Source organism: Trachypithecus francoisi, unplaced genomic scaffold (assembly GCF_009764315.1).
Source record: "Trachypithecus francoisi isolate TF-2019V2 unplaced genomic scaffold, Tfra_2.0 Lachesis_group10, whole genome shotgun sequence".
NCBI classification, from domain to species: Eukaryota; Metazoa; Chordata; class Mammalia; order Primates; family Cercopithecidae; genus Trachypithecus; species Trachypithecus francoisi.
In genome coordinates this window covers 35,400,660-35,420,652 of record NW_022681455.1, presented here as the reverse complement: position 1 = coordinate 35,420,652, position 19,993 = coordinate 35,400,660, and the positions used below count along the sequence as shown (strand labels likewise).

At 50.5% G+C, this 19,993-nt stretch overlaps 1 protein-coding gene across 4 annotated transcripts; it reads right to left on the bottom strand.

The window, feature by feature from the left end:
• On the bottom strand, nt 1-12,699 carry FANCE (FA complementation group E). 4 transcript variants are annotated; one of them, XM_033216920.1, is made up of 10 exons: nt 12,216-12,697; nt 7,961-8,567; nt 6,485-6,529; nt 6,097-6,165; nt 5,636-5,782; nt 4,632-4,755; nt 4,326-4,404; nt 3,492-3,558; nt 1,652-1,777; nt 1-867 (listed from the first exon to the last, which is right to left on the bottom strand). In XM_033216920.1, the coding sequence occupies exons 1-10, from the start codon at nt 12,461-12,463 to the stop codon at nt 766-768; spliced, it is 1,614 nt and encodes a 537-aa protein (XP_033072811.1). In that variant the 5' UTR covers nt 12,464-12,697; the 3' UTR covers nt 1-765. The 4 variants fall into 4 exon arrangements, with proteins under 4 accessions (XP_033072811.1, XP_033072813.1, XP_033072812.1 ...); XM_033216922.1 differs by having other exon boundaries at nt 5,636-5,758; XM_033216921.1 differs by having other exon boundaries at nt 5,636-5,779; nt 12,216-12,696.
• Nucleotides 12,700-19,993: the final 7,294 nt, after the last annotated feature.

The window sequence follows — 19,993 nt, the reverse complement described above, 5'->3', positions numbered from 1 at the left end:
TTATTGAACTTGCTTTTTATTCAATACCATTGATAAATTCAAGTCAGAAACAAAAACACAGAAGGTCATAACATACAGGAGCACAAGAGCTTCATCTGAGCACACCTAGTACCCTAGATCTCCTGGAGCATCCCATGTCCACTCTGGGTCGGCTTGACCCTACTGAGCCCTGTCGGAAAGTTTCTGTCCCTGCAGCCTGAGAATTGATGAGGAGTGTGCCTGGGGCCAGCAGCCTTTGAAAATATAGCTCTGGCCTGGTGTGGTGGCTCACACCTGTGAATCTCAACACTTTGGGAGGCCAAGGCGGGAAGATCACTTGAGCTCAGGAGTACAAGACCAGCCCTGACCAGCTTGTTATCTACAAAATAAAAAAATTAGCTGGGGCACAGTGTCATGTGCATGTAGTCCCAGCTACTTGGGAGGCTTACATGGGAGGATCGAGCCTGGGAGGCAGAGGTTGCAGTGAGCCATGATCAATCGCACCACTGCACTCCGGCCTGGATGACAGAGCAATACCTTCTCTCAAAAACAAAAGAAAAGAAATGAAAAAATATAGCTGAGCTTCCTTAGCCCAGGAGCCTCCCTGTTGGCTGGGAAGCCAGTATGCCCCTATGCAGCCTGGAACAGGGAGGCAGTTGGAATCTGGGATGGCCAGGCTCAGCCTTTATCCTCAGGCTAGGGCTCAAGACAGAAGGTGGTGAAGACAGAAATGCCCTTCAGGAAGCTGGTGATGGAGCACCAAGAGGGTGGTCCCTTGCTGGATGGTCAGGGGCCCAAATGTTTCAAGGCGGCCTGCAGGGACTTCCTCAGGAAGGTAGTGTTAGGTTCTAGGGCCATAGCCAGGCCCAGCCTCTGGGTCTCAGTGATCTGCGGAGAAGGAAAAATCATGTCAGGACTCCAGCAGCTGATCCCTCCTCTCTCCCCACTACCCCAGGGTCTCTATTGAGGAAGGAGAGAGGAAGCCAGGAGGATGGAAGGAGGAAGAGACTCCTGAGCAATCTAATCTCATTATTTCACCATGGTTAACCAGGTGGACCTGGAGCCAAATACTAGCTGCACAACTTACTAAGCCAGCCACATTAGTAATAGTTGACAATTATTGTGTGTTTACTATGTGGCGGCACTTTATATGCATCAATCCATATACAAACATACATACACATCATGTATATGCATTGCTGTATATAATCCTCAAAACCCTCCCGTTTTACAGATGAGAAAACTGAGGTTCACAGACACTCTACTGTGTGACACCTGCCTTCCTTTTGGGCCACACTTTCTCTTTCTGCCCTGTTGCTACAACCTCCTGACAGATCTCAGGCCCTAGATCTTCACCCTCCAATCCCACTCCTCACAGAAGCCAGATGCTTCTTAATAGTACAGATCTGACCAAGTTACTCCCAGGTTGAAGGCCCTTGAATGACTCCTGATGCCTCACATTGGAGGTCCTTCTGTTCGGATCTCCAGAGGATTCAGGAGCTCGCTGAAACTGTGCAACAGAAGCATGTTCATACTTCCATCTTTCTGGGAGGGTCTACATCAACCCCAGCACCCAGGGTTTTATCCCTGACATACATATTCATACACCCTTGTGGCAGGCCCAGGGCAGCCCTGCCAGGAGGACCAGCCCTATGGCCCTATCAGTACTCACGTTAGCCTGGTACTTGGTCATCACCGTCAGCATGAGCTTGGCATAGGCCATGGAGGTGGTGGCTGCCAGTCCCTTTTTACAGAGCTTCTCCATTAAGACACTGAACTTCTCAGGGGTCATCTCCACCTGCACACATTGGGAGATGGAGCAGTAATCACAAGAAGGGCTTGGGCTCTTCATTTGGCCAGTCCTGGATTCAATTCCTAACTCCACCACTTCCTAGCTGGGTGACCCTGGGTAGGTTACTTAACCAACCTAAACCTCCATTTCCACATCTGTAAAATGAGGCTCAGAATATCTAATGGAAGACTGTGAAAAGGATTAAATGAGATAATGCACATAAGACACGCATGTCTCAGAAAATGGTGGCTACCATTGCAAAGGCTCAGATTAGGACCAAGGGGAAGCCAAGGATCCCTCGTCTGGTTCAGTGGTTAAAGATATAAATGAGTCAGGGCCCAAGAGACACTGCCACCTTAATCTCCTGGCTCTTCATAATAATAATTTAGGCTGGGTGTGGTGGTTCACACCTGTAATCCCAGCACTTTGGGAGACCGAGGAGGGCGGATCGCCTGAGGTCAGGACTTCGAGACCAACCTGGCCAACATGGTGAAATCCCATCTCTACTAAAAATACAAAAATTAGCTGGGCATGGTGGTGCGTGCCTGTAATCCCAGCTAATCAGGGGGCTGAGGCTGGAGAATCACTTGAACCCAGGAGGCAGAGGTTGCAGTGAGCCGAGATCGCGCCACTGCACTCCAGCCTAGGTGATATAGTGAGACTCCGTCTCAAATAATAATAATAATAATTTAATAAACACTGTGCATCAGGTACCATTCTGAGTACTTTATACCAATTATCTCATTTAAACCTCACTCCAATCTTATGTGGTGGGTGCTATTAATATTGTATCTCTCCTTTTGTAGATGAGGAAACTACAGGCATAAAGAAGTTAGGTCAGTTATCTAAGATATAAACAAATGAGGCAGAATTTTAGGTACTGATATGAAAAAAAATCACCAAAATATACTGTGAAGTAAAAAAAGCAAGGTACAGGGCACTGAGTTTGGTGTGTTGCAATTTCCATAAAAAGTAGGATGGATAGTAAGTGTAAACATGTTTCCACATATAGATGGTATCTCTGGGAGGGGGGGTTCCCCTGTAACTGGGGGACTCTGGATGGTTGGAGAAGTAAGGGGAGTATTTTTCACAGTATCCTTTTGAGCTTTTAAAATTGTCAACATATGGGCTGGGCATGGTGGCTCACGCTTATAATCTCAGCACTTTGGGAGGCCAAGGAGGGCAGATCACTTGAGCCCAGAAGTTCTGGCCTCAAGTCATGGTGAAACCCTGTCTCTACTAAAAACACAAAAATTAGCTGGCATGGTGGCACACGCCTGTAATCCCAGTTATTTGGGTGGCTGAGGCATAAGAATTGCTTGAACCCAGTAGACAGAGGTTGCAGTTAGCCAAGACTGTGTCACTGCACTTTGGCCTGGGTGACAAAGCCAGACTCTATCTCAAAAAAAAAAAAAAAAATTGTGAACATACGAATCTATTACCTATTCAAAAATAAAATAAAATTTATACACACACATCAAAAATCCCACCCCAAGGCCCCCCAGCTAGTAAGAGGTGGAGCTGAAGTGACCATGTGCTCAGCTCTCTGCTACCAGCTTTGCATGCCCCAGGTCTCTCCCACTGTCTCAGGCAGCTGCTGTAGGGCAGCTGTCCTACTTGACCCTGCATCCACTGAAGGACTCAGAAACCCAAGAACCCCATGTCCTTCCAAGGACTGCAGCACTTCTTTGTCCACTCTTCCCCAGGACAGCCTGCTCACCTGCCGCTCTAGGAGTGACTGCAACACCAAGAAAATTTCCTCCTTCCAGGGCAGCTCCAAGATCTGTCTGCAAAGCAGGGGCCCTAGTGAGAAATGCCTGGCCTCCCACCCAAGCCTGAGTATCTATCTGCTGCTGCAACTCCCACAGCATGGCAAGGCCCTGAGGACAGCCAAGATCTCCAGTCAACAAAGGGGTAGTCAGGGGTGGGGCACAGTGGCACTTTGGGAGGCCCAGGCAGGTGGATCACCTGAGGTCAGGAGTTCGAGACCAGCCTGGCCAACATGGTGAAATCCCGTCTCTACTACAAATACAAAACATTAGCCAGGTGTGGTGGCAGGCGCCTGTAATCCCAGCTACTCAGGAGGCTGAGGCAGGAGAATTGCATGAACCCAGGAGGCAGAGGTTGCAGTGAGCAGAGACCGCGCCATTGCACTCCAGTCTGGGCGACAGGGCAAGACTCTGTCCCCTGCCCCCTCCGCAAAAAAAAAAGGGTAGTCAGAGACCTCTTGATGCTGGCACCAGCCCCAGCAGACACTATTGCAGAGCTCATAAAACTGCCAGGAAGGTCACACTCCAAAAGTCCCAGGAGCTGACAACAAAGTATTTGGTAGTGAGACACAAGGGTCCCCTGAAAAATAACTAGGAGTAGAGAGTGCATCCTGAGAACAAAAGGCAAAGAGGACTCATAGAGGAGGAAGATGATGGAGTGAGATGACATACATGAGGCTTCCTAGAGAAGGTGAGCCTTCCCTGCAGGGCCCAACACATGTGATGTCACTGTAGCCTGGGGGAACAGGTGGCGGTGGGGACAGCATGGAGGCCTGCATACTCACCCCAGCATTAGAACCTGTGCATCTGGCTCCAGGGACTCTGCCTTCACAAGGCAACATAGTAACTCTGTTTGAGCAGGACCTGGGTAGAGGAAAGCAGAAGGGGAAGTCTGGGGGGAAATGGTAGAAGACGGTGGAAAGTGAGGAGCCGGTAACAGAATGCCCAGCCTGTTATAGGGGCATTGTCAGGGAAGCAGCAGGCATCTTTAATCACTGAATACCCAACTCCTGCCAGGGCCACTCTGGGGTGAAGGGTGCTAAGAATATTGAGGGCAGAGCTACTGGGCCTGGGGCTGGTTCCAGAATTACCTGTGCCTTGGGCCTGGAGCACAGGGTCAAGGAGGGCTCTGCAGACAGGGTAGGTATATTTGGCACAGAAGGAGGTCACGGCGGTTGTAAGCAGGCGGGAGGCTGAGGAAGTCAAGGAGAGGATCTATAGCCAACAGGGAGGAAAAAATTAATTCTTTTCATTTCAACAGCATTTATCAAACACACATTTCAGATGGTGATACATGTTACAAAGGAAAAAAAAGAAAAAGTTCTTTTACTTAGAACTCACATGGACCCACCCACTGGAAAAGATATATACCTCTCTTGCTCAGTTCCCAAATCCCTGAAAGTCCCTTGATCAGCTTCTAGAAAGGTTCTGGTGCCCAGAGAGAAGTTAGATGCTGGCTGGGCATGGTGGCTTACGCCTGTAATCCCAGCACTTTGGGAGGCAGAGGCAGCTGGATCGCTTGAGGCCAGGAGTTCGAGACCAGCCTGGGCAACATGGCGAAACCCAGTCTCTACTAAAAATACAAAAATTAGCCAGGTGTGGTGGTGGGTGCCTGTAGTCCCAGCTACTCAGGAGGCTGAGGCAGGAGAATCACTTGAACCACAGAGGCAGAGGTTGCAGTGAGCCGAGATTGCGCCACTACACTCCAGCCTGAGTGACAGAGCAAGACTCTATCTCTAAATAAATAAATATATAAAAATACAAAAATTAGCCAGGCATGGTGGAGGGCACCTGTAATCCCAGCTACTCAGGAGGCTGAGGCAGGAGATCGCGCCACTGCACTCCAGCCTAGGCAACCGAGTGAGACTCTGTCTCAAAAAAAAAAAAAAAAAAGAAGTTAGATGCCATGTGGGTAGATGGTCTGGGGGTCCATGCCCTGCCAGTTAAGCAGGGATCCTTTCCTTGCCCCATGCTGCCCAAACAGCCCAGATGTCTACAAGGCTGGGAATCCTCTCTCTCAAGTACCACTCTTCTGAGGGCCCAGATGCTCTTCCCCATTGTCCTTGGCACTCTGAGTACCTCCCAATACACCTACCCGTCCAAGAAAGAGGTTTCTGGTCAGCACAGTAGCATTGCTGAGGCTGAGATCAGGTGAAAGGGCCAGCAGCCAGGTGCAGAGCTGCAGGAGACCGAGGTCTGAGAGCTGGGGGAGCTGCAGCTGGGTACACAGCAAGTCCATCTGCTGACAGAGTGGGGCACGGGGGAGAAAGGGCACCAGGACATGCACTCTGCCTCTGCTAGGCTGTCTCAAGCAACTGGGCCGCAGACGGAGCAGGGCAAAGATACTCCAGAGCAAAGAAAGTCTGGGAGAGCTGCCCTAGGGGAAGGAACCAGGGCCTAAAAGAAACTACAGAGGGTGACCCCTATCACTGAGAAAGAAAACAACAAAATCCCCTCCCACATTTCCCAGGTGAGGTAGGAAAACATAAACTTAAATAGAAAAAGATAAAGGAGAGAGAATGTAACCTCAGAGCCAGGCAGTCTATCTGGACTCACCTGGCTGGGGCTACATTCGTGAAGAAGCTGTAGCTCAACTGGGGGAGCATCCTCCAATCCCTCTAACCCCTGCGGAGACAAATCAAATCTCATGTTAGGGCTGGCAGAGCCCTCGGTGACAAGTCACTGAAGCCGCCCCTTCAGTTGGCAGAAGGAGTGGCTGAGATCCTGGAAGGCGCTACCAGAGAAGAGGAAGTTACCTGGTGTTAGATGGTAAGTCTACACTTGGTTCAAGAAAAGCTCCTTCAGAGACTGTCCTCAGACCTTTACTCCAGTCCCCCTCCCCCAGCCAGCTTGTATATCACTGCACTGGGCCTTTCCTGGGCATAGCTAGGATCTGGGTAGAAGGTGGAAGAAAGGCTATGGGGAACAGGGTGGGGCCAGTCACCTCCTCCAAGGTCTTCAGCAGCTGCTGCAGCCTGGGAAGCTGGTCCTGTGGAGGAGAGCCCAGTCACTGCCACATCCCTCCCCCAGCAGCATGACCCCAAGCCTGGTTCCGGCTCCCCAAGTCAGTGGGAGCTAGCCGGCAAAGATGATTCAAGAAAGTCAAGAGGCCAGGCACGGTGGTTCACACCAGCACTTTGGGAGGCTGAAGCGGGAGAATCACTTGAGCCCAGGCGTTCAAGGCTAGCCTGCACAACTAGTTGAGACCCCATCTCTACAAAAATAAAAATAAAAAATTAGCCAGGCATGATAGTGCATGCCTGTAATCCCAGCTTCACTCCAGCCTGGGGAAAGAGAGGCCCTGTCTTGAGGGGAAAAAAAAAGTCAAGAGCATGAAGTCTCTATCTTGAAAAGTGCCTAAGAACCCAAACTAGACAAGGTCCAAATGAAACCCAGCTGTCACCAGGCACAGTGGCTCAGGCCTGTAATCCCAGCACTTTGGGAGGCCGAGGCGGGCGGATCACGGTCAGGAGATTGAGACCATCCTGGCTAACACAGTGAAACCCCATCTCTACTAAAAATACAAAAAATTAGCCGGGCGTTGTGGCGGGCGCCTGTAGTCCCAGCTACTCAGGAGGCCGAGGCAGAAAAATGGTGTGAACCCAGAAGGTGGAGGTTGCAGTGAGCCGAGATCGTGCCACTGCACTCCAGCCTGGGCGACAGAGTGAGACTCCATCTCAAAAAAAAAAAGAAAAAAAAAAAAGAAAACCAGCTGTCTAGAATTGTTTTCTGCTTCCAACCCAAATGGGGGTAGACCCAGGCCTCGGACAAGGAGGCAGGGGCAGGCTGGATGCTGTCGTGATTCTTCCCATCCACATATTACGGGGTAACAGGGGTGGCTCCAGAGCCTCTCCCTTGCCTGGCACCCTTTAACTCCACGTTATAGATCATTAGGACACGTTTCCCACCTCCAGTAACTCCCTTCCCTACCCCTCCTTAAGAGTCTGTGGAGTGGCTGGGCACAGTGGCTCACACCTGTAATCCCAACACTTTGGGAGACCAAGGCGGGCAGATCACCTGAGGTCGGGAGTTGAAGACCAGCCTGACTGACATGGAGAAACCCCGTCTCTGCTAAAAATACAAAACTAGCTGGGCGTGGTGGCACATGCCTATAATCCCAGCTACTTGGGAGGCTGAGGCAGGAGAATCGCTTGAATCTGGGAGGCAGAGGTTGCGGTGAGCTGAGATTGTGCCATTGCACTCCAGCCTGGGCAACAAGAGCAAAACTCCATCTCAAACAAAAAAAGAAAAAAAAAGTCTGTGGAGTGGAGGCTACATTTCCTAAACCCTACCTTCCTCCTTTTTCCTCCAAGAACTACAGTCAACTCCTTTGGGAAAAAGTGTCCCAACCAGCCTTCCCCACGGATAAAGCCACCACTGGTGAAAGATCACTCTAAACCCAGTCTCCCTACCAAAGTACCTGGATAGCTTTGGGCAACTCCAAACTCTCAGCTGGACCTTTAGCATCCTCCAGACTCGAACCGTCCTGGCCAGTCTTAGCTCCCATGACAAGCTGGTCCTTAATAGGAGATGCACCTCCTCCATCTGCCAGGGATTCCAGTGACTTATGTTCAGGTCTCTCCTCCTCATGATCTTCTTCCTCTTCCCAACACCGGAACCTCTTGGGGACCCTCTTCCCCTCAGGACTGGCAGCCTCTTCCTCTGACTCCTTTCTGCGTTTCCCAGGCTGCTGGGAGTCCCTGTTGTCCTCTTCTTCAGGGTCTGGAGACTGGGGAGATTTCAACCTCCTGCCCCCTGGGCCCAGCCCCCTACACAGACTTTGGAGCTGTCTCTGGCATTTTTTAGACAGTGGAGAAGCTCCCTCCATGGAGGTCCCCACCCCTAGATCCCTTCGCAGCAATTCCCCCAGGGCACGGAGCCAGGCATCAGGGTCAGGGGCTAGGTCCTGCTGGGCAATCTGCAGCACAGAGAGGAGCCCACTTTCCGGCAGTGACGGCCGAACGGCCATCAGCAGGGACATCAGGTTCCTCTGGCATATCTGGGGCAATCGCAGCAACAGTGGTTTCCTGGGTAGCAGAGGGAGAGCAAGCAGTTAGAGTGTCTGGCTGAAGGGAGCACAGGGCAGACTGGGCAGAGCTGGGGGCTCGATGGCAGTGGACAGATGGGGGCTGGCAGGCAGTATCTGTAAGAGTCAGTGGATGTTGGCCAGGTGTGGTGACTCACACCTATAATCACAGCATTTTGGGAGGCTGAAGTGGGCACATCACTTTAGGTTAAGAGTTTGAGATCTGCTTGGCCAACATGGTGAAACTCCATCTCCACTAAAAAAAGTACAAAAATTAGCTGAGCGTGGTGACATGTGCCTGTAGTTCCAGCTACTAGGAAGACTGAGGCAGGAGAATGGCTGGAAGCCAGGAGACAGAGGTTGCAGTGAGCCGAGATCATGCCACTGCACTCCAGCCTGGGCAACAGTGTGAGACACTATCTCAAAAAAAGGAAAAAAAAAAAAAAAGTCAGTGGATGGAGAGAGACAACACGAGAACTGTTCAATAAGTGTTCATTGAGTATCATATGACAGGCCGTATTCTTTGGCCTCTGTCATCTGTTTCAGCTCAAAATTCATACTGGAACCTACTCTATAACAGATTCATGCTTGTTTTACACAAAAAGAAGAAAAAAGTTCTTTCCCAATTTTTAGGGAAAAATAATACTCCAGGATGCTGTGCAGTGCTTGGTCATGCAGCCCTATGGCTGCCCTCAGCAATCCCCTGGAACTCTCCAGGTCACTCATCTGTCCAGCTCTTGTGTTCCTTTCACCAAATTGTGAGTTCCTAAAAGGTGAAGGTAGTGTTTCCTTTCTCTGTGTCCTAGGACTCAGCACAGCGCCAGCCCAGAGCAGGCACTTGTTGCGCATTTATTGAATGAATTAACTCTCTGAGAATAAGTGTGCTGAGATCGGCAAGAGCTGCTGTGGACACAGAAGGCTTCCCAGAGATGAAACTTGAAACAGAAGGAATCACTTTACAGATTCCAAACAGTATTCACAGAGTCAAAGGGGAAGACAGGGGGATGAGGATCTTTTGTTTTGGAGCCCCAGGGGTTTAAGCAGAACCAGTGCTCTCCTGCAAGCACCCAACTTTTCTTAAAATAGATTTTACACTATTCCCCCAAGCTCCAAAGGCCCATGATGCAATGTAACCATCTGTAATTCTGCCGAGGCACAAACCCAGATCCTATGTGACCTGAGGCTTAGTGTGGCAAGTCACGGCAGCATTTAGCCCACTACCCATCATGTCTTTACTCCTCCCTATGCATAATTTTGCAGGGCCATTTGTCAAGAGGCACTTGGGTTGTGAGGCAGAAAAAAAAAAAAAGGACAACTATTTCTTTGTGGAATATAGACACTATGTGAGAGAGAAAAACTAGAGTCAAAGTTTAAAAGATGGTCCAGGAGCAGTGGCTCATGCCTGTAATCCCAGCACTGACTGTGGGAGGCCAAGGTGGGTGGATCAGGAGTTCCAGACCAGTCCGGCCAATATGGTGAAACTCCATCTCTGCTAAAAATACAAAAATTAGCCAGGCATGGTGGCACGCGCCTGTAGTCCCAGCTACTCAGGAGGCTGGGGCAGAAGAATTGCTTCTTCTGGAGGTGGAGGTTGCAGTGAGCTAAGATCGCGCCACTGCACTCCAGCCTGGGCAACAGAGCAAGATTCCGTCAAAAAGAAAAAACGAAACAAAACAAAACAAAAAAAAAAAACTAAGTTTAAAAGATGGTTAATTTGTGGCAGGGAGGATATTTGGGGGTAGAGAGGTAGAGAAGACCCTACTCCAGGAGATTTTAACCTTTTTTAGTGCCAGAGACCTGTGATCAGAATGAGTGTTAAATGCACTTGATAAAATATCTAGAATTATAAAGGAAATCAATTGTACTGAAATACTCTTCTATCCAGGGGCCCCAGGTTAAGGCCTCTGCCCTCCCCTTACTCTATCCAGAATAAGCCAGATAGCTGGGCAAACATTTCTATAGCTTCCAATTGGGGATTCAAACAAGTTCTCCTGACCCATCTCTTGAAAGAAATTCAAAGTGGAGTGTAGGAAGAAAATATTGGAACTCCCATTTTCCCCTATTTATCTAAAACATAAAAAATTAAGCATTAGAAATATTTAGCATCTGGATGGTTTCTAGCATAAATTATGGGGGAGGGGTATCCAAGGAGAGTGGAAGGCTGGCCCCACTAGGAGCTGAACATGGCGCCTCACCCACTCATTTTTCGTTTTTTGTGTGTTTTAGTTAACTTTGCTAGTTAAGTGCATTTGTGGATACTGTACTATCTTTTTTTTTTCAAACAAAAGTTGTCCTCACAAATGAGCAAGTAGCTTAATAGAATGCCTGCCAAAAAACTGGAGATAATATCAATAACAGAAACACAACCAGATAAAATGGCAGGGCCGACACCTCTGCTCCTAGTAGGAATTCTTAGTCACAGAGAGGTTAAAAAACAAAGTTCAATATCATCCAAGAGCCAGAAATTATCAAGAACACTAATATATGGATTCACAGTTACCATTCTTTTTTTTTTTTTTTTTTTGAGACGGAGTCTCGCTCTGTCGCCCAGGCTGGAGTGCAGTGGCCGGATCTCAGCTCACTGCAAGCTCCACCTCCCGGGTTCACGCCATTCTCCTGCCTCAGCCTCCGAGTAGCTGGGACTACAGGCGCCCGCCACCTCGCCCGGCTAGTTTTTTGTATTTTTTTTTTTTTTTTTTGAGACGGAGTCTCGCTCTGTCACCGAGGCTGGAGTGCTGTGGCCGGATCTCAGCTCACTGCAAGCTCCATCTCCCGGGTTCCACGCCATTCTCCTGCCTCAGCCTCCCGGGTAGCTGGGACTACAGGCGCTGCCACGTCACCCGGCTAGTTTTTTGTAGTTTTTAGTAGAGACGGGGTTTCACCGTGTTAGCCAGGATGGTCTCGATCTCCTGACCTCGTGATCCGCCCGTCTCGGCCTCCCAAAGTGCTGGGATTACAGGCTTGAGCCACCGCGCCCGGCCGTTTTTTGTATTTTTTAGTAGAGACGGGGTTTCACAGTGTTAGCCAAGATGGTCTCGATCTCCTGACCTCGTGATCCGCCCGCCTTGGCCTCCCAAAGTGCTGGGATTACAGGCTTGAGCCACCGCGCCCGGCCCACAGTTACCATTCTTAGGGAAAGCAATCTTGCCTTACAGTGAACGTTATGCTTTGAAAAGCAGAGAGTATACGGCCACCAGGATAGTGGGTATGTATTCCACCATCACGTTTTAAATATCTATTTTTGTACTTTAAAATGTACGTATTTTAACACACGTGTTACACTTTATACATATACATAAGCATACATACACTTATGTATAAAGTGTATGTATACTTTATACATAATACACTTTATACATAAGTATACTTATACTGGACGTATGTGTCCAATTGTTTAGATGGAAGTATGCGATCAAAAGGGATTTGCCTCCACTTATCATCACTATACTTTACGGCCAACCGAAGGCGTGTGCCTGGAGTTCCCGGATCCTGGGTGTCCCGCACACGGCAGGTGTTCAGTGAAGGGTGCCCCTGCTCATAGGGTACGCGGCAGGCCGTCGCTCAAGGGGCTTATTTCACCTCTCTGTGCGTCGGTCTCCCGACAGCCCCCGCCTCCCGCACCTGCTGGGGGCCGCGGGCGAGGACTTACAGTTCCAGACGGCCGTCAGGCCCCTGCACTACCGGCTCCTCCCGGCACAGGGCCTCCAGCAAGCGGCCCCAGTCGAAGGGCTCCCAGCCGCGCCTGCCCAGCGCCCGAAGCACCCCCAGGCCACGCCGCGCCCCCTCGGGCCCCGCCTGCAGCGCCTGCAGCAGAAGGCGGACGGGGGCCTCCAGCTGCGCCCAGGGCGCCGGCTCCGCGCCCTCAGCCCCAGGGAGCCACGCGTCCGGGGTCGCCATGCCGGGACACGGGTGCCGCGCCGCCCCCTACTCTGGTGTGGGGCCTCAGCTCAGAGGCTGAGGGGAACGGGGAACTCCAGCGCCGTCCCTGACGCGGCGGCGGCGGCGGGCCAGCTCCAGCGCCCGTCACAAGCTCTCCTCGCCGCTGGGAAACCGGAGAAGCCCGGCCGCGCAGAGCTGCAGCAGTTCGTGCGCTGTCGGAAAGGGAAGGAAGGAGGCGCGGCCGAGGGCGGAGCCTGAACTTGAGGCGGGCGCGAGGGAAGGTCGCAAGGGGTGGGGCCGGGCACGACCCCAGCCGGAGTAGAAGGGCGGGGCCAAGGCCCAGGGCGTGACCAAAACAAAGGGTTAGTTTGTGGGCGGGGTCGGGCCCGGGACCGGGGCAGAGCGGGACGGAGCGGGGCGGAGCTGATGGAGGGGCGGATCCGCCGTTGCCGACCCCAACCCTCTCCCTTTCTTCATCACTCCCTAAAGTAGTGGAATGGAGTGAATGTCAGGGGTCCTGTTGGACCGAAGGACCCGCGCTGTATTTAAGCTGACGGCATGTTGCTTGTTATGGACTTCACCATAGAATTTGACCACAATTTACCACCCCACTTAGCTTCACCTCTTCCACAGGCCAAAAACTGCCATCATTTGGGTTTCAGTCCTCTCCAGAAATAGTATTTGATATACAAACATCCGTGAGAATGAGGTCACAGTAAAACCTAACACCGTCAATATGGCCAAAGACTTTCTTCTGAACTTCCTCCCAAAGACCAAGCAGTAGCCTTGCTCTGGGTCGTTTATAGGGGGCCAGGTTGGCTCCACTTCCTAGGGTTCAGTTTAAGGAAGTCCGCTGGAGGAGACAGGCTTCCAGCCAAGGGTGGGATCACTGCAAAGGATAGGAAATAAGGGAGAAGAGTCCCACAGTGCCTCCTAAACCTTGCTTTGGGGGCCAGCTTGTATTTCCCATCCCAGCTTCTGCTGCCACATACATGCATCATTCAGGAAATGTTTACTGAACACCTAGGGACTGGGGATACCGGGAACAAAACAAAGATCCTGGCCCTCATTGTCACTCAACTGGGGAGAGACGGAAAGCTAATTAAACAGTTTTTGTGGTAAGTGTTCAAAAAGAACATAGCACCGACAGATAGCACAAAGTGCTTTTAAATAGGGTGGTCAGGCAAGATGAATGTGAAGATGAGGTTGGCAAGCCAGACAGAAGTCTGTGAGAAGACCATTTCAGTCCTCCCTGTGGGGACAGAGGGGCTCTGGGGCAAAAGCATGGCTACAGCAGAGGGCAATTGCTGCATAGTAATAGGAGTTGAGATCAGAGGGGAACCAGGTCAGATCTTAAGAGGCCTGAGGTCATAGAAAGGACTTGGGCTTTCACTCTGAATAGTATGGAAAGCCATGGGAGTATCTTGAGCTTGATCTGATCTCCATATGAGCCAAAATGAGTTCAAGGGAGCTGTCAGGAAAGACTAGTGATATTTATTAGATAATGGCTGCTTTGCAAATGCCAAAATAGCAAGAAAGAAGTTTCTTCCAGACACCTTCTGTTTCAGGTAAGCAGCTCTAACTTTACAGGGGATGTTTTGGGTCTTCAAATGACAAGCTGTTGGAGGAGTGGGACCTGATGCATAGCAGGCAGGGTCAAGAATGCTAAACAGCCTGCAATACCCTGTGCATCCTCACCTACAGCTTTACCCTGAGTGGCTGTGGCTCCCACCCACCAAGGTCTGTATTCTAGCCACCTGAAAGGGAACAGAGAGGGAAAGTTCTAAACATGGCTCAAGGACCCTGGTGGATCCCCGAGTCCCTTTCACAAGATTCATGAGGTTATTACTATTTTCATAATGCAAAAATGCACCATGAAGTTTTCCAGAAGCTAAGTGACAGGTAATATTGCAACAGATTGAATGCAGAAGCAGCCTTATTGCCCTTAGCAGTGGGACTGGGGTATGAGCAGACCACTCTTCAGACACCAGCAACGATAGCTTAGGTGCATTTTATTGGTTTTCTTTCAGAGTCATTCTACAAAAGAACAAAGTTAAAAACCAAGGCCCTGGCAAGAGGGTTTGAACCTTCCTCATTCCAGGAGCCCTCCCCTCTTCCTCCCTGTCCCCAACTGTGTCACTGCTGCAGTTCATGGGGGTGGAGGGCTTGCTACTTTTGCCCCCCCACCAAACCCAAAAAGGGAAAGACCTACCACCTAGAAACTCCTTCCCCTCACCCCAATTTCCCTCAAGTTGATCCTGGTTACAGAAGGCCGTGGTAAGAACTGTTGGGATCCTGCAGGAGTTCTGAACCCCAGAAGGTCATGGCCAGGGCACCGTCTGTGAAGAGCACATTGTCCTCTGGCTCAGCACCCCTTACGAACAATGTTGGACTCAGCACCTGGGAGTAGAGAGAAAAATCAGTGAAAACCCATCAACTTCAACACCAGCTGCCCCAGAAATTGAGGAACTCAAGACTCATATATAAGGTTGGGCAGGTTGTACACAGCACAAAGTTGCCACATCTAAGTAGGCACCACATTCGCATGATAGACACCATCCATAGGTTTTATATTTATCACAAACATTTATTAAAAGCCATGAGCAGCAGCCTCCCCTGCCCCATACCCCTGCAGTTACCACCTCACTCCCAGAGGCCAGTTGCACTCTCTCAGGCCAGGGAGGACCGGAGGTCAGGGCCTTAGCTGGGAGCTGGTGCAGGTAGATACACTCAGATTTGAAGGGGCAGCGGCCATTCCCTCGCACGAAGAACCGGCATCGGATCTGGCTATGAGAGAGAAGACGACCATCGCCTTCAAGACGTGTTACCCCAAGAACAAGGGGCACTCGAGGCTGACACGTAAGTTTGGGCAGGCTGTACACAGCACGAAAGCCCCACACCTAAGTGGACACCACTAGCGTCTTAGTGTAGCTTTTACATTTATTCAATCTTCCAGCAGATGGCAGTAAAGCATCTTAAGGGGCCCCTTTCTGTAATTCTCAGTCTCGGTTTGGGCCAGCAATAGCAGTGACCCTGGGAACCTCCTTTCATTTTTCTGGGTTTTTTCGTTTGTTTTTGGGGTTTTTGTTTGTTTGTTTGAGACGGAGTCTTGCTCTCTCACCCAGGCTGGAGTGCAGTGGCGCAATCTCGGCTCATTGCAACCTCTGCCTCCTAGGTTCAAGCAATTGTCCTATTTCAGCCTCCCAAGTAGCTGGGACTACAGGTGCCTGCCACCACGTGTGGCTAATTTTCATATTTTTAGTAGAGATGGGGGTTTCACAATATTGGCCAGGCTGGTCTTGAACTCCTGACTTCAGGTTATCCAACCATCTTGACCTCCCAAAGTGCTGAGATTCCAGGTGTGAGCCACTGTGCCAATTTTTTTTTTTTTTTGGACATGGAATTTCACTTTTGTTGCTCAGGTTGGAGTGCAGTGGCATGATCTGGGCTCACTGAAACCTCCGTTTCCCAAGTTCAGGAGATTCTCCTGCATCAGCCTCCCAAGTAGCTGGGATTATAGGCACCCACCACCACACCCTTCTAATTTTTTTTGTATTTTTAGTAAAGACAGGTTTTCACCATATTGCCCAGGCTGGTCTCGAACTCCTGACCTCAGATAATCCGCCCATCTTGCCCTCCCAAAGTGCTAGGATTACAGGCATGAGTCACCGTGCCTGGCCTTTTTTTTTTTTTTTTTTGAGGCAGGGTTCTTGCTCTATCACCCAGGCTGGAGTACAATGAATGGCATGATCATGGCTCACTGCAGCCTTGACCTCCTGGGGCTCAGGTGATCCTCCTGCCTTAGCCTCTCAGGTAGCTGGGACTACAAGCATGTGCCATCATGCCTGGCTAATTTTTGTATTTTTTGTAGAGATGGGGTATCAGCATGTTGCCCAGGCTGGTCTCAACTCCTGGACTCAAGAGTTCCTCCCCCTCAGCCTCCCAAAGTGCTGGGGTTACAGGCGTGAGCCACCGTGCCCAACCCCTCAGCTTCTTCTTCTACAGTATGAGGATAGTAAGAGTCCCTGTTTCATGCAGTTTATGACGTACAAAGCCTGTCACACAATAAACCTCCATCTACACCATCTCCTATCATATCCAGGCCTGAGAGCTCCCCTTGGGAAACTTCCAACTGGTGGCCCAGCTGCCAGTACAGTTGCTGTTGAACAACATAGGCTTGAACTGCCTGGGGCAGCTTATATGCAGACAAGATCCTGGAGCCAACAAGACCAATTCCCTCCTCTTCCTCTTCATCCTCCTACTCAATGTGGATGAAGTCTTTAATGGTAATCCACTTCCACCTAATGAATAGTAAATATATTTTCTCTTCCTTATGATTTTAATGTTTCTTTTCTCTAGCTCACTTTATTGTAAGAATACATACTATGTTATATATACATATAACATATAAAATCTGTATTAATTGACTTTATGCTGTCCAAAAGGGTTCTGGTCAGCAGCATGTTATCAGTAGTTAAGTTTTGGGGGAGTCAAAAGTTATACATGGCCAGGTGTGGTGGCTCATGCTTGTTATCCCAGCACTTTGGGAGGCCGAGGCAGGCGGGTCGCTTGACCTCAGCAGTTCAACACCAGCCTGGGCAACATGGCAAAACTCTGTCTCTACAAAAAATACAAAAATTAGCCAGGCTTGGTGGTACACGCCTATAGTCCCAGTTACTGGGGAAGATTTCTTGAGCCCACGAGGCTGAGGCTGCAGTGAGCCGAGATTGCACCACTGCACTCCAGCCTGGGCAACAAAGCGAGGCTCTGTCTCAACAACAGCAACAACAACAACGACGACGTTATAAATGGATTTTTGACTGCATGGGGTTCGGTGCCCCTAACCCCTAAGTTGTTGAAGGATCAACTGTATTTCCTCTCTTCCACCTGTCTGCCTGGGGCATCCTCTTTTTACTCCTCCTGAGGAACCCTGTTCTTCCCATGCGCAGCTTCAATACTTCCCCTTCTGTGACATTCACTCGAGTTAGTTTTTCCTTCAGTAATTTTGTTGATGCAGCTATTAGAGTCACAGGTGTCTTCAGAACACGGCTGACTATCTCCTGCGTGAAGACAAGACCTCCTTCTTTATCCCTCCCTTTACCCAAATACACTTTGCATAGATTAAGTGTAGTAAATCCTTTGGGAAAGTGGAATTAGGAACTTGGAATTGCAGCTCATTCCAGATTTTGAATAAGTGCTTACCCTCCCCAAGAGATTCAGACCTACCTAACATTTCCCCATCAGCAAAGGCTGCCTTTCAGCCCCCTTCTCAGCCACCCCATGTTTTCAAAGAGCAGCTAAGCAAATAACATATATTCGAATCAGTTTGTTTTCCTGCCTTATGATCAATTGGAAATAAAAGCCAAAGCAGGGCTTCTCATGGTACAGAGAGAACCAGAGTTGCTCTGAGTTGATTCTGAGCCACGTTAGAAGAGAAAGTTGGCCCTGGTGTTCCTTCTGCTATCTCAGGCACTCCCCGTTTATTAACTGGGCTTTGTTTTTCTTTTTTCTTTCTTTTTTTTTTTGAGACAGAGTTTCACTCTTGTTGCCCAGGCTGGAGTGCAGTGGCACGATCTCAGCTCCCTGCAACCTCCACCTCCGGGGTTCCAGTGATTCTCCTGTCTCAGCCTCCCGGGTAGCTGGAATTACAGGCGCCCACCACCACGTCTGACTAATTTTTGTATTTTTAGTAGAGACAGGATTTCACCATGTTGGCCAGGCTGGTCTCAAACTCCTGACCTTGGCCTCCCAACGTGTTGGGATTACACGTGTGAGCCACCATGCCTGGCCTTATTAACTGTGCTTTCTGAAATCATGAAAATCCATTTTGGTCACTCTAAACTTCAGGGTTTCGGGGATTCACTGGCTGGGGACCATGGCTGAACCAGAATGAATCAGGGGCTACCTCCTCCACTTGCCTAACCCTGAGTCTTGTTCCCTCTGCAGCCTCACCTGGTCCGAGCCTTGAAGTTCCTGATGAGTTGCTCCTTCTGGGCCCCCTTGCTCACCCAGAATTTGTGGGGGATGATGTAGCTGGAATGGACACGGCACTGGGGACACGCCCTGCAAGGCAGTGGGGTAGAAGGTGGGAGAATAGTCGCAGGCCTCCAGGCTGGCCCCCTCACTAGGGTGTTTCCCTCCCTCCCTGTTGGCACCTCCGTGACACTGACTTGATGACATCCAGCGGGAAGTCCTGCCGGTTCTTCCGCCAGGTGCGCAGGCAGCCCAGACAGTGGGCGTGGGTGCAGTTGGGCAAGATGCCGAAAACCCGCTGAGCCTCTGGCTTGTCCCACACTTTGTCCATGCAGATGCCACACACCACATCCCGACTGTCCTGCTTCCCAGGCAGCCACAGGTAGGGTCAGACACTCCACCCGCATGCCCACATTCAGCCTCAGGTGCCACCAAGCCCTCCAGTCCCTCCTCCCACAGCAGGTCTGGGTGTCCCAGAGGTCCAGAAAGCCATCTTTTGCCACCCCTCACCCACAACCTGCTGCACCTCAAGGTCCAGGCTCTGAAGGGGCGCCATGAGCTCTCGGACAAGGTGGAACTTCGGCAGAGACTCCTGGGAGTGGCCATGATCCCTGTCAGCAGCTGTTGGGAAAACTGTATCCATTCACTCACCCCTGTGGCAACCACTGAGCATTTTCTGCACGCAAGGCTCTGTGATAACCCACGTCCTGCCCCCAGGTGGGTTAGAGTCCAGTCAGAATTAGAAGCCTCTTGGCCGGGCGCGGTGGCTCAAGCCTGTAATCCCAGCACTTTGGGAGGCTGAGATGGGCAGATCACGAGGTCAGGAGATCGAGACCATCCTGGTTAACACAGTGAAAGCCCCTCTCTACTAAAAAATACAAAAAATTAGCCCGGCGAGGTGGCGGGCGCCTGTAGTCCCAGCTACTCGGGAGGCTGAGGCAGGAGAATGGCGTGAACCCGGGAGGTGGAGCTTGCAGTGAGCTGAGATCCGGCCACTGCACTCCAGCCTGGGCGACAAAGCGAGACTCCGTCTCAAAAAAAAAAAAAAAAAAAAGAATTAGAAGCCTCTCATATAGGCCAGGCTCGGTGGCTCACACCTGTAATCTCAGCACTTTGGGAGGCCAAGGCAGGTGGATCACCTGAGGTTAGGAGTTTGGACCAGCCTGGCCAACATGGCGAAACCATCTCTAGTAAAAATACAAAAATTAGCCAGGTGTGGTGGCAAGTGCCTGTAATCCCAGCTACTCGGGAGGCTGAGGCAGGAGAATCGCTTGAACCCGGGAGGCAGATGTTGCAGTGAGCTGAGATCATGCCATTGCACTCTAGCCTGGGCGACAGAGGAAGACTTCATCTCAAAACAAAAAAACCCAGCCTGTAATCCCAGCACTTTGGGAGGCCGAGGCAGGCAGATCATGAGGCCAGGAGTTCGAGACCAGCCTGGGCAATATGGTGAAACCCTGTCTCTATTAAAAATTAAAAAATTAGCCAGTCTTGTTGGCATGCGTCTGTAGTCCCAGCTACTCAGGAGGCTGAAGCAGAAGAATCACTTGAACTGGGAGGCAGAGGTTGCAGTGA

Bases quoted from the DNA above. Each gene is read 5' to 3' on its own strand.
- FANCE (XM_033216920.1), bottom strand. From the start codon at position 12,463: ATGGCGACCCCGGACGCGTGGCTCCCTGGGGCTGAGGGCGCGGAGCCG. The intron at 5,783-6,096 runs GTGAGTCCAGAT...CCACTCTGTCAG, and splicing joins ACGAATGTAGCCCCAGCCAG to CAGATGGACTTGCTGTGTAC. The intron at 4,756-5,635 runs GTAGGTGTATTG...TGTTGGCTATAG, and splicing joins GAAACCTCTTTCTTGGACGG to ATCCTCTCCTTGACTTCCTC.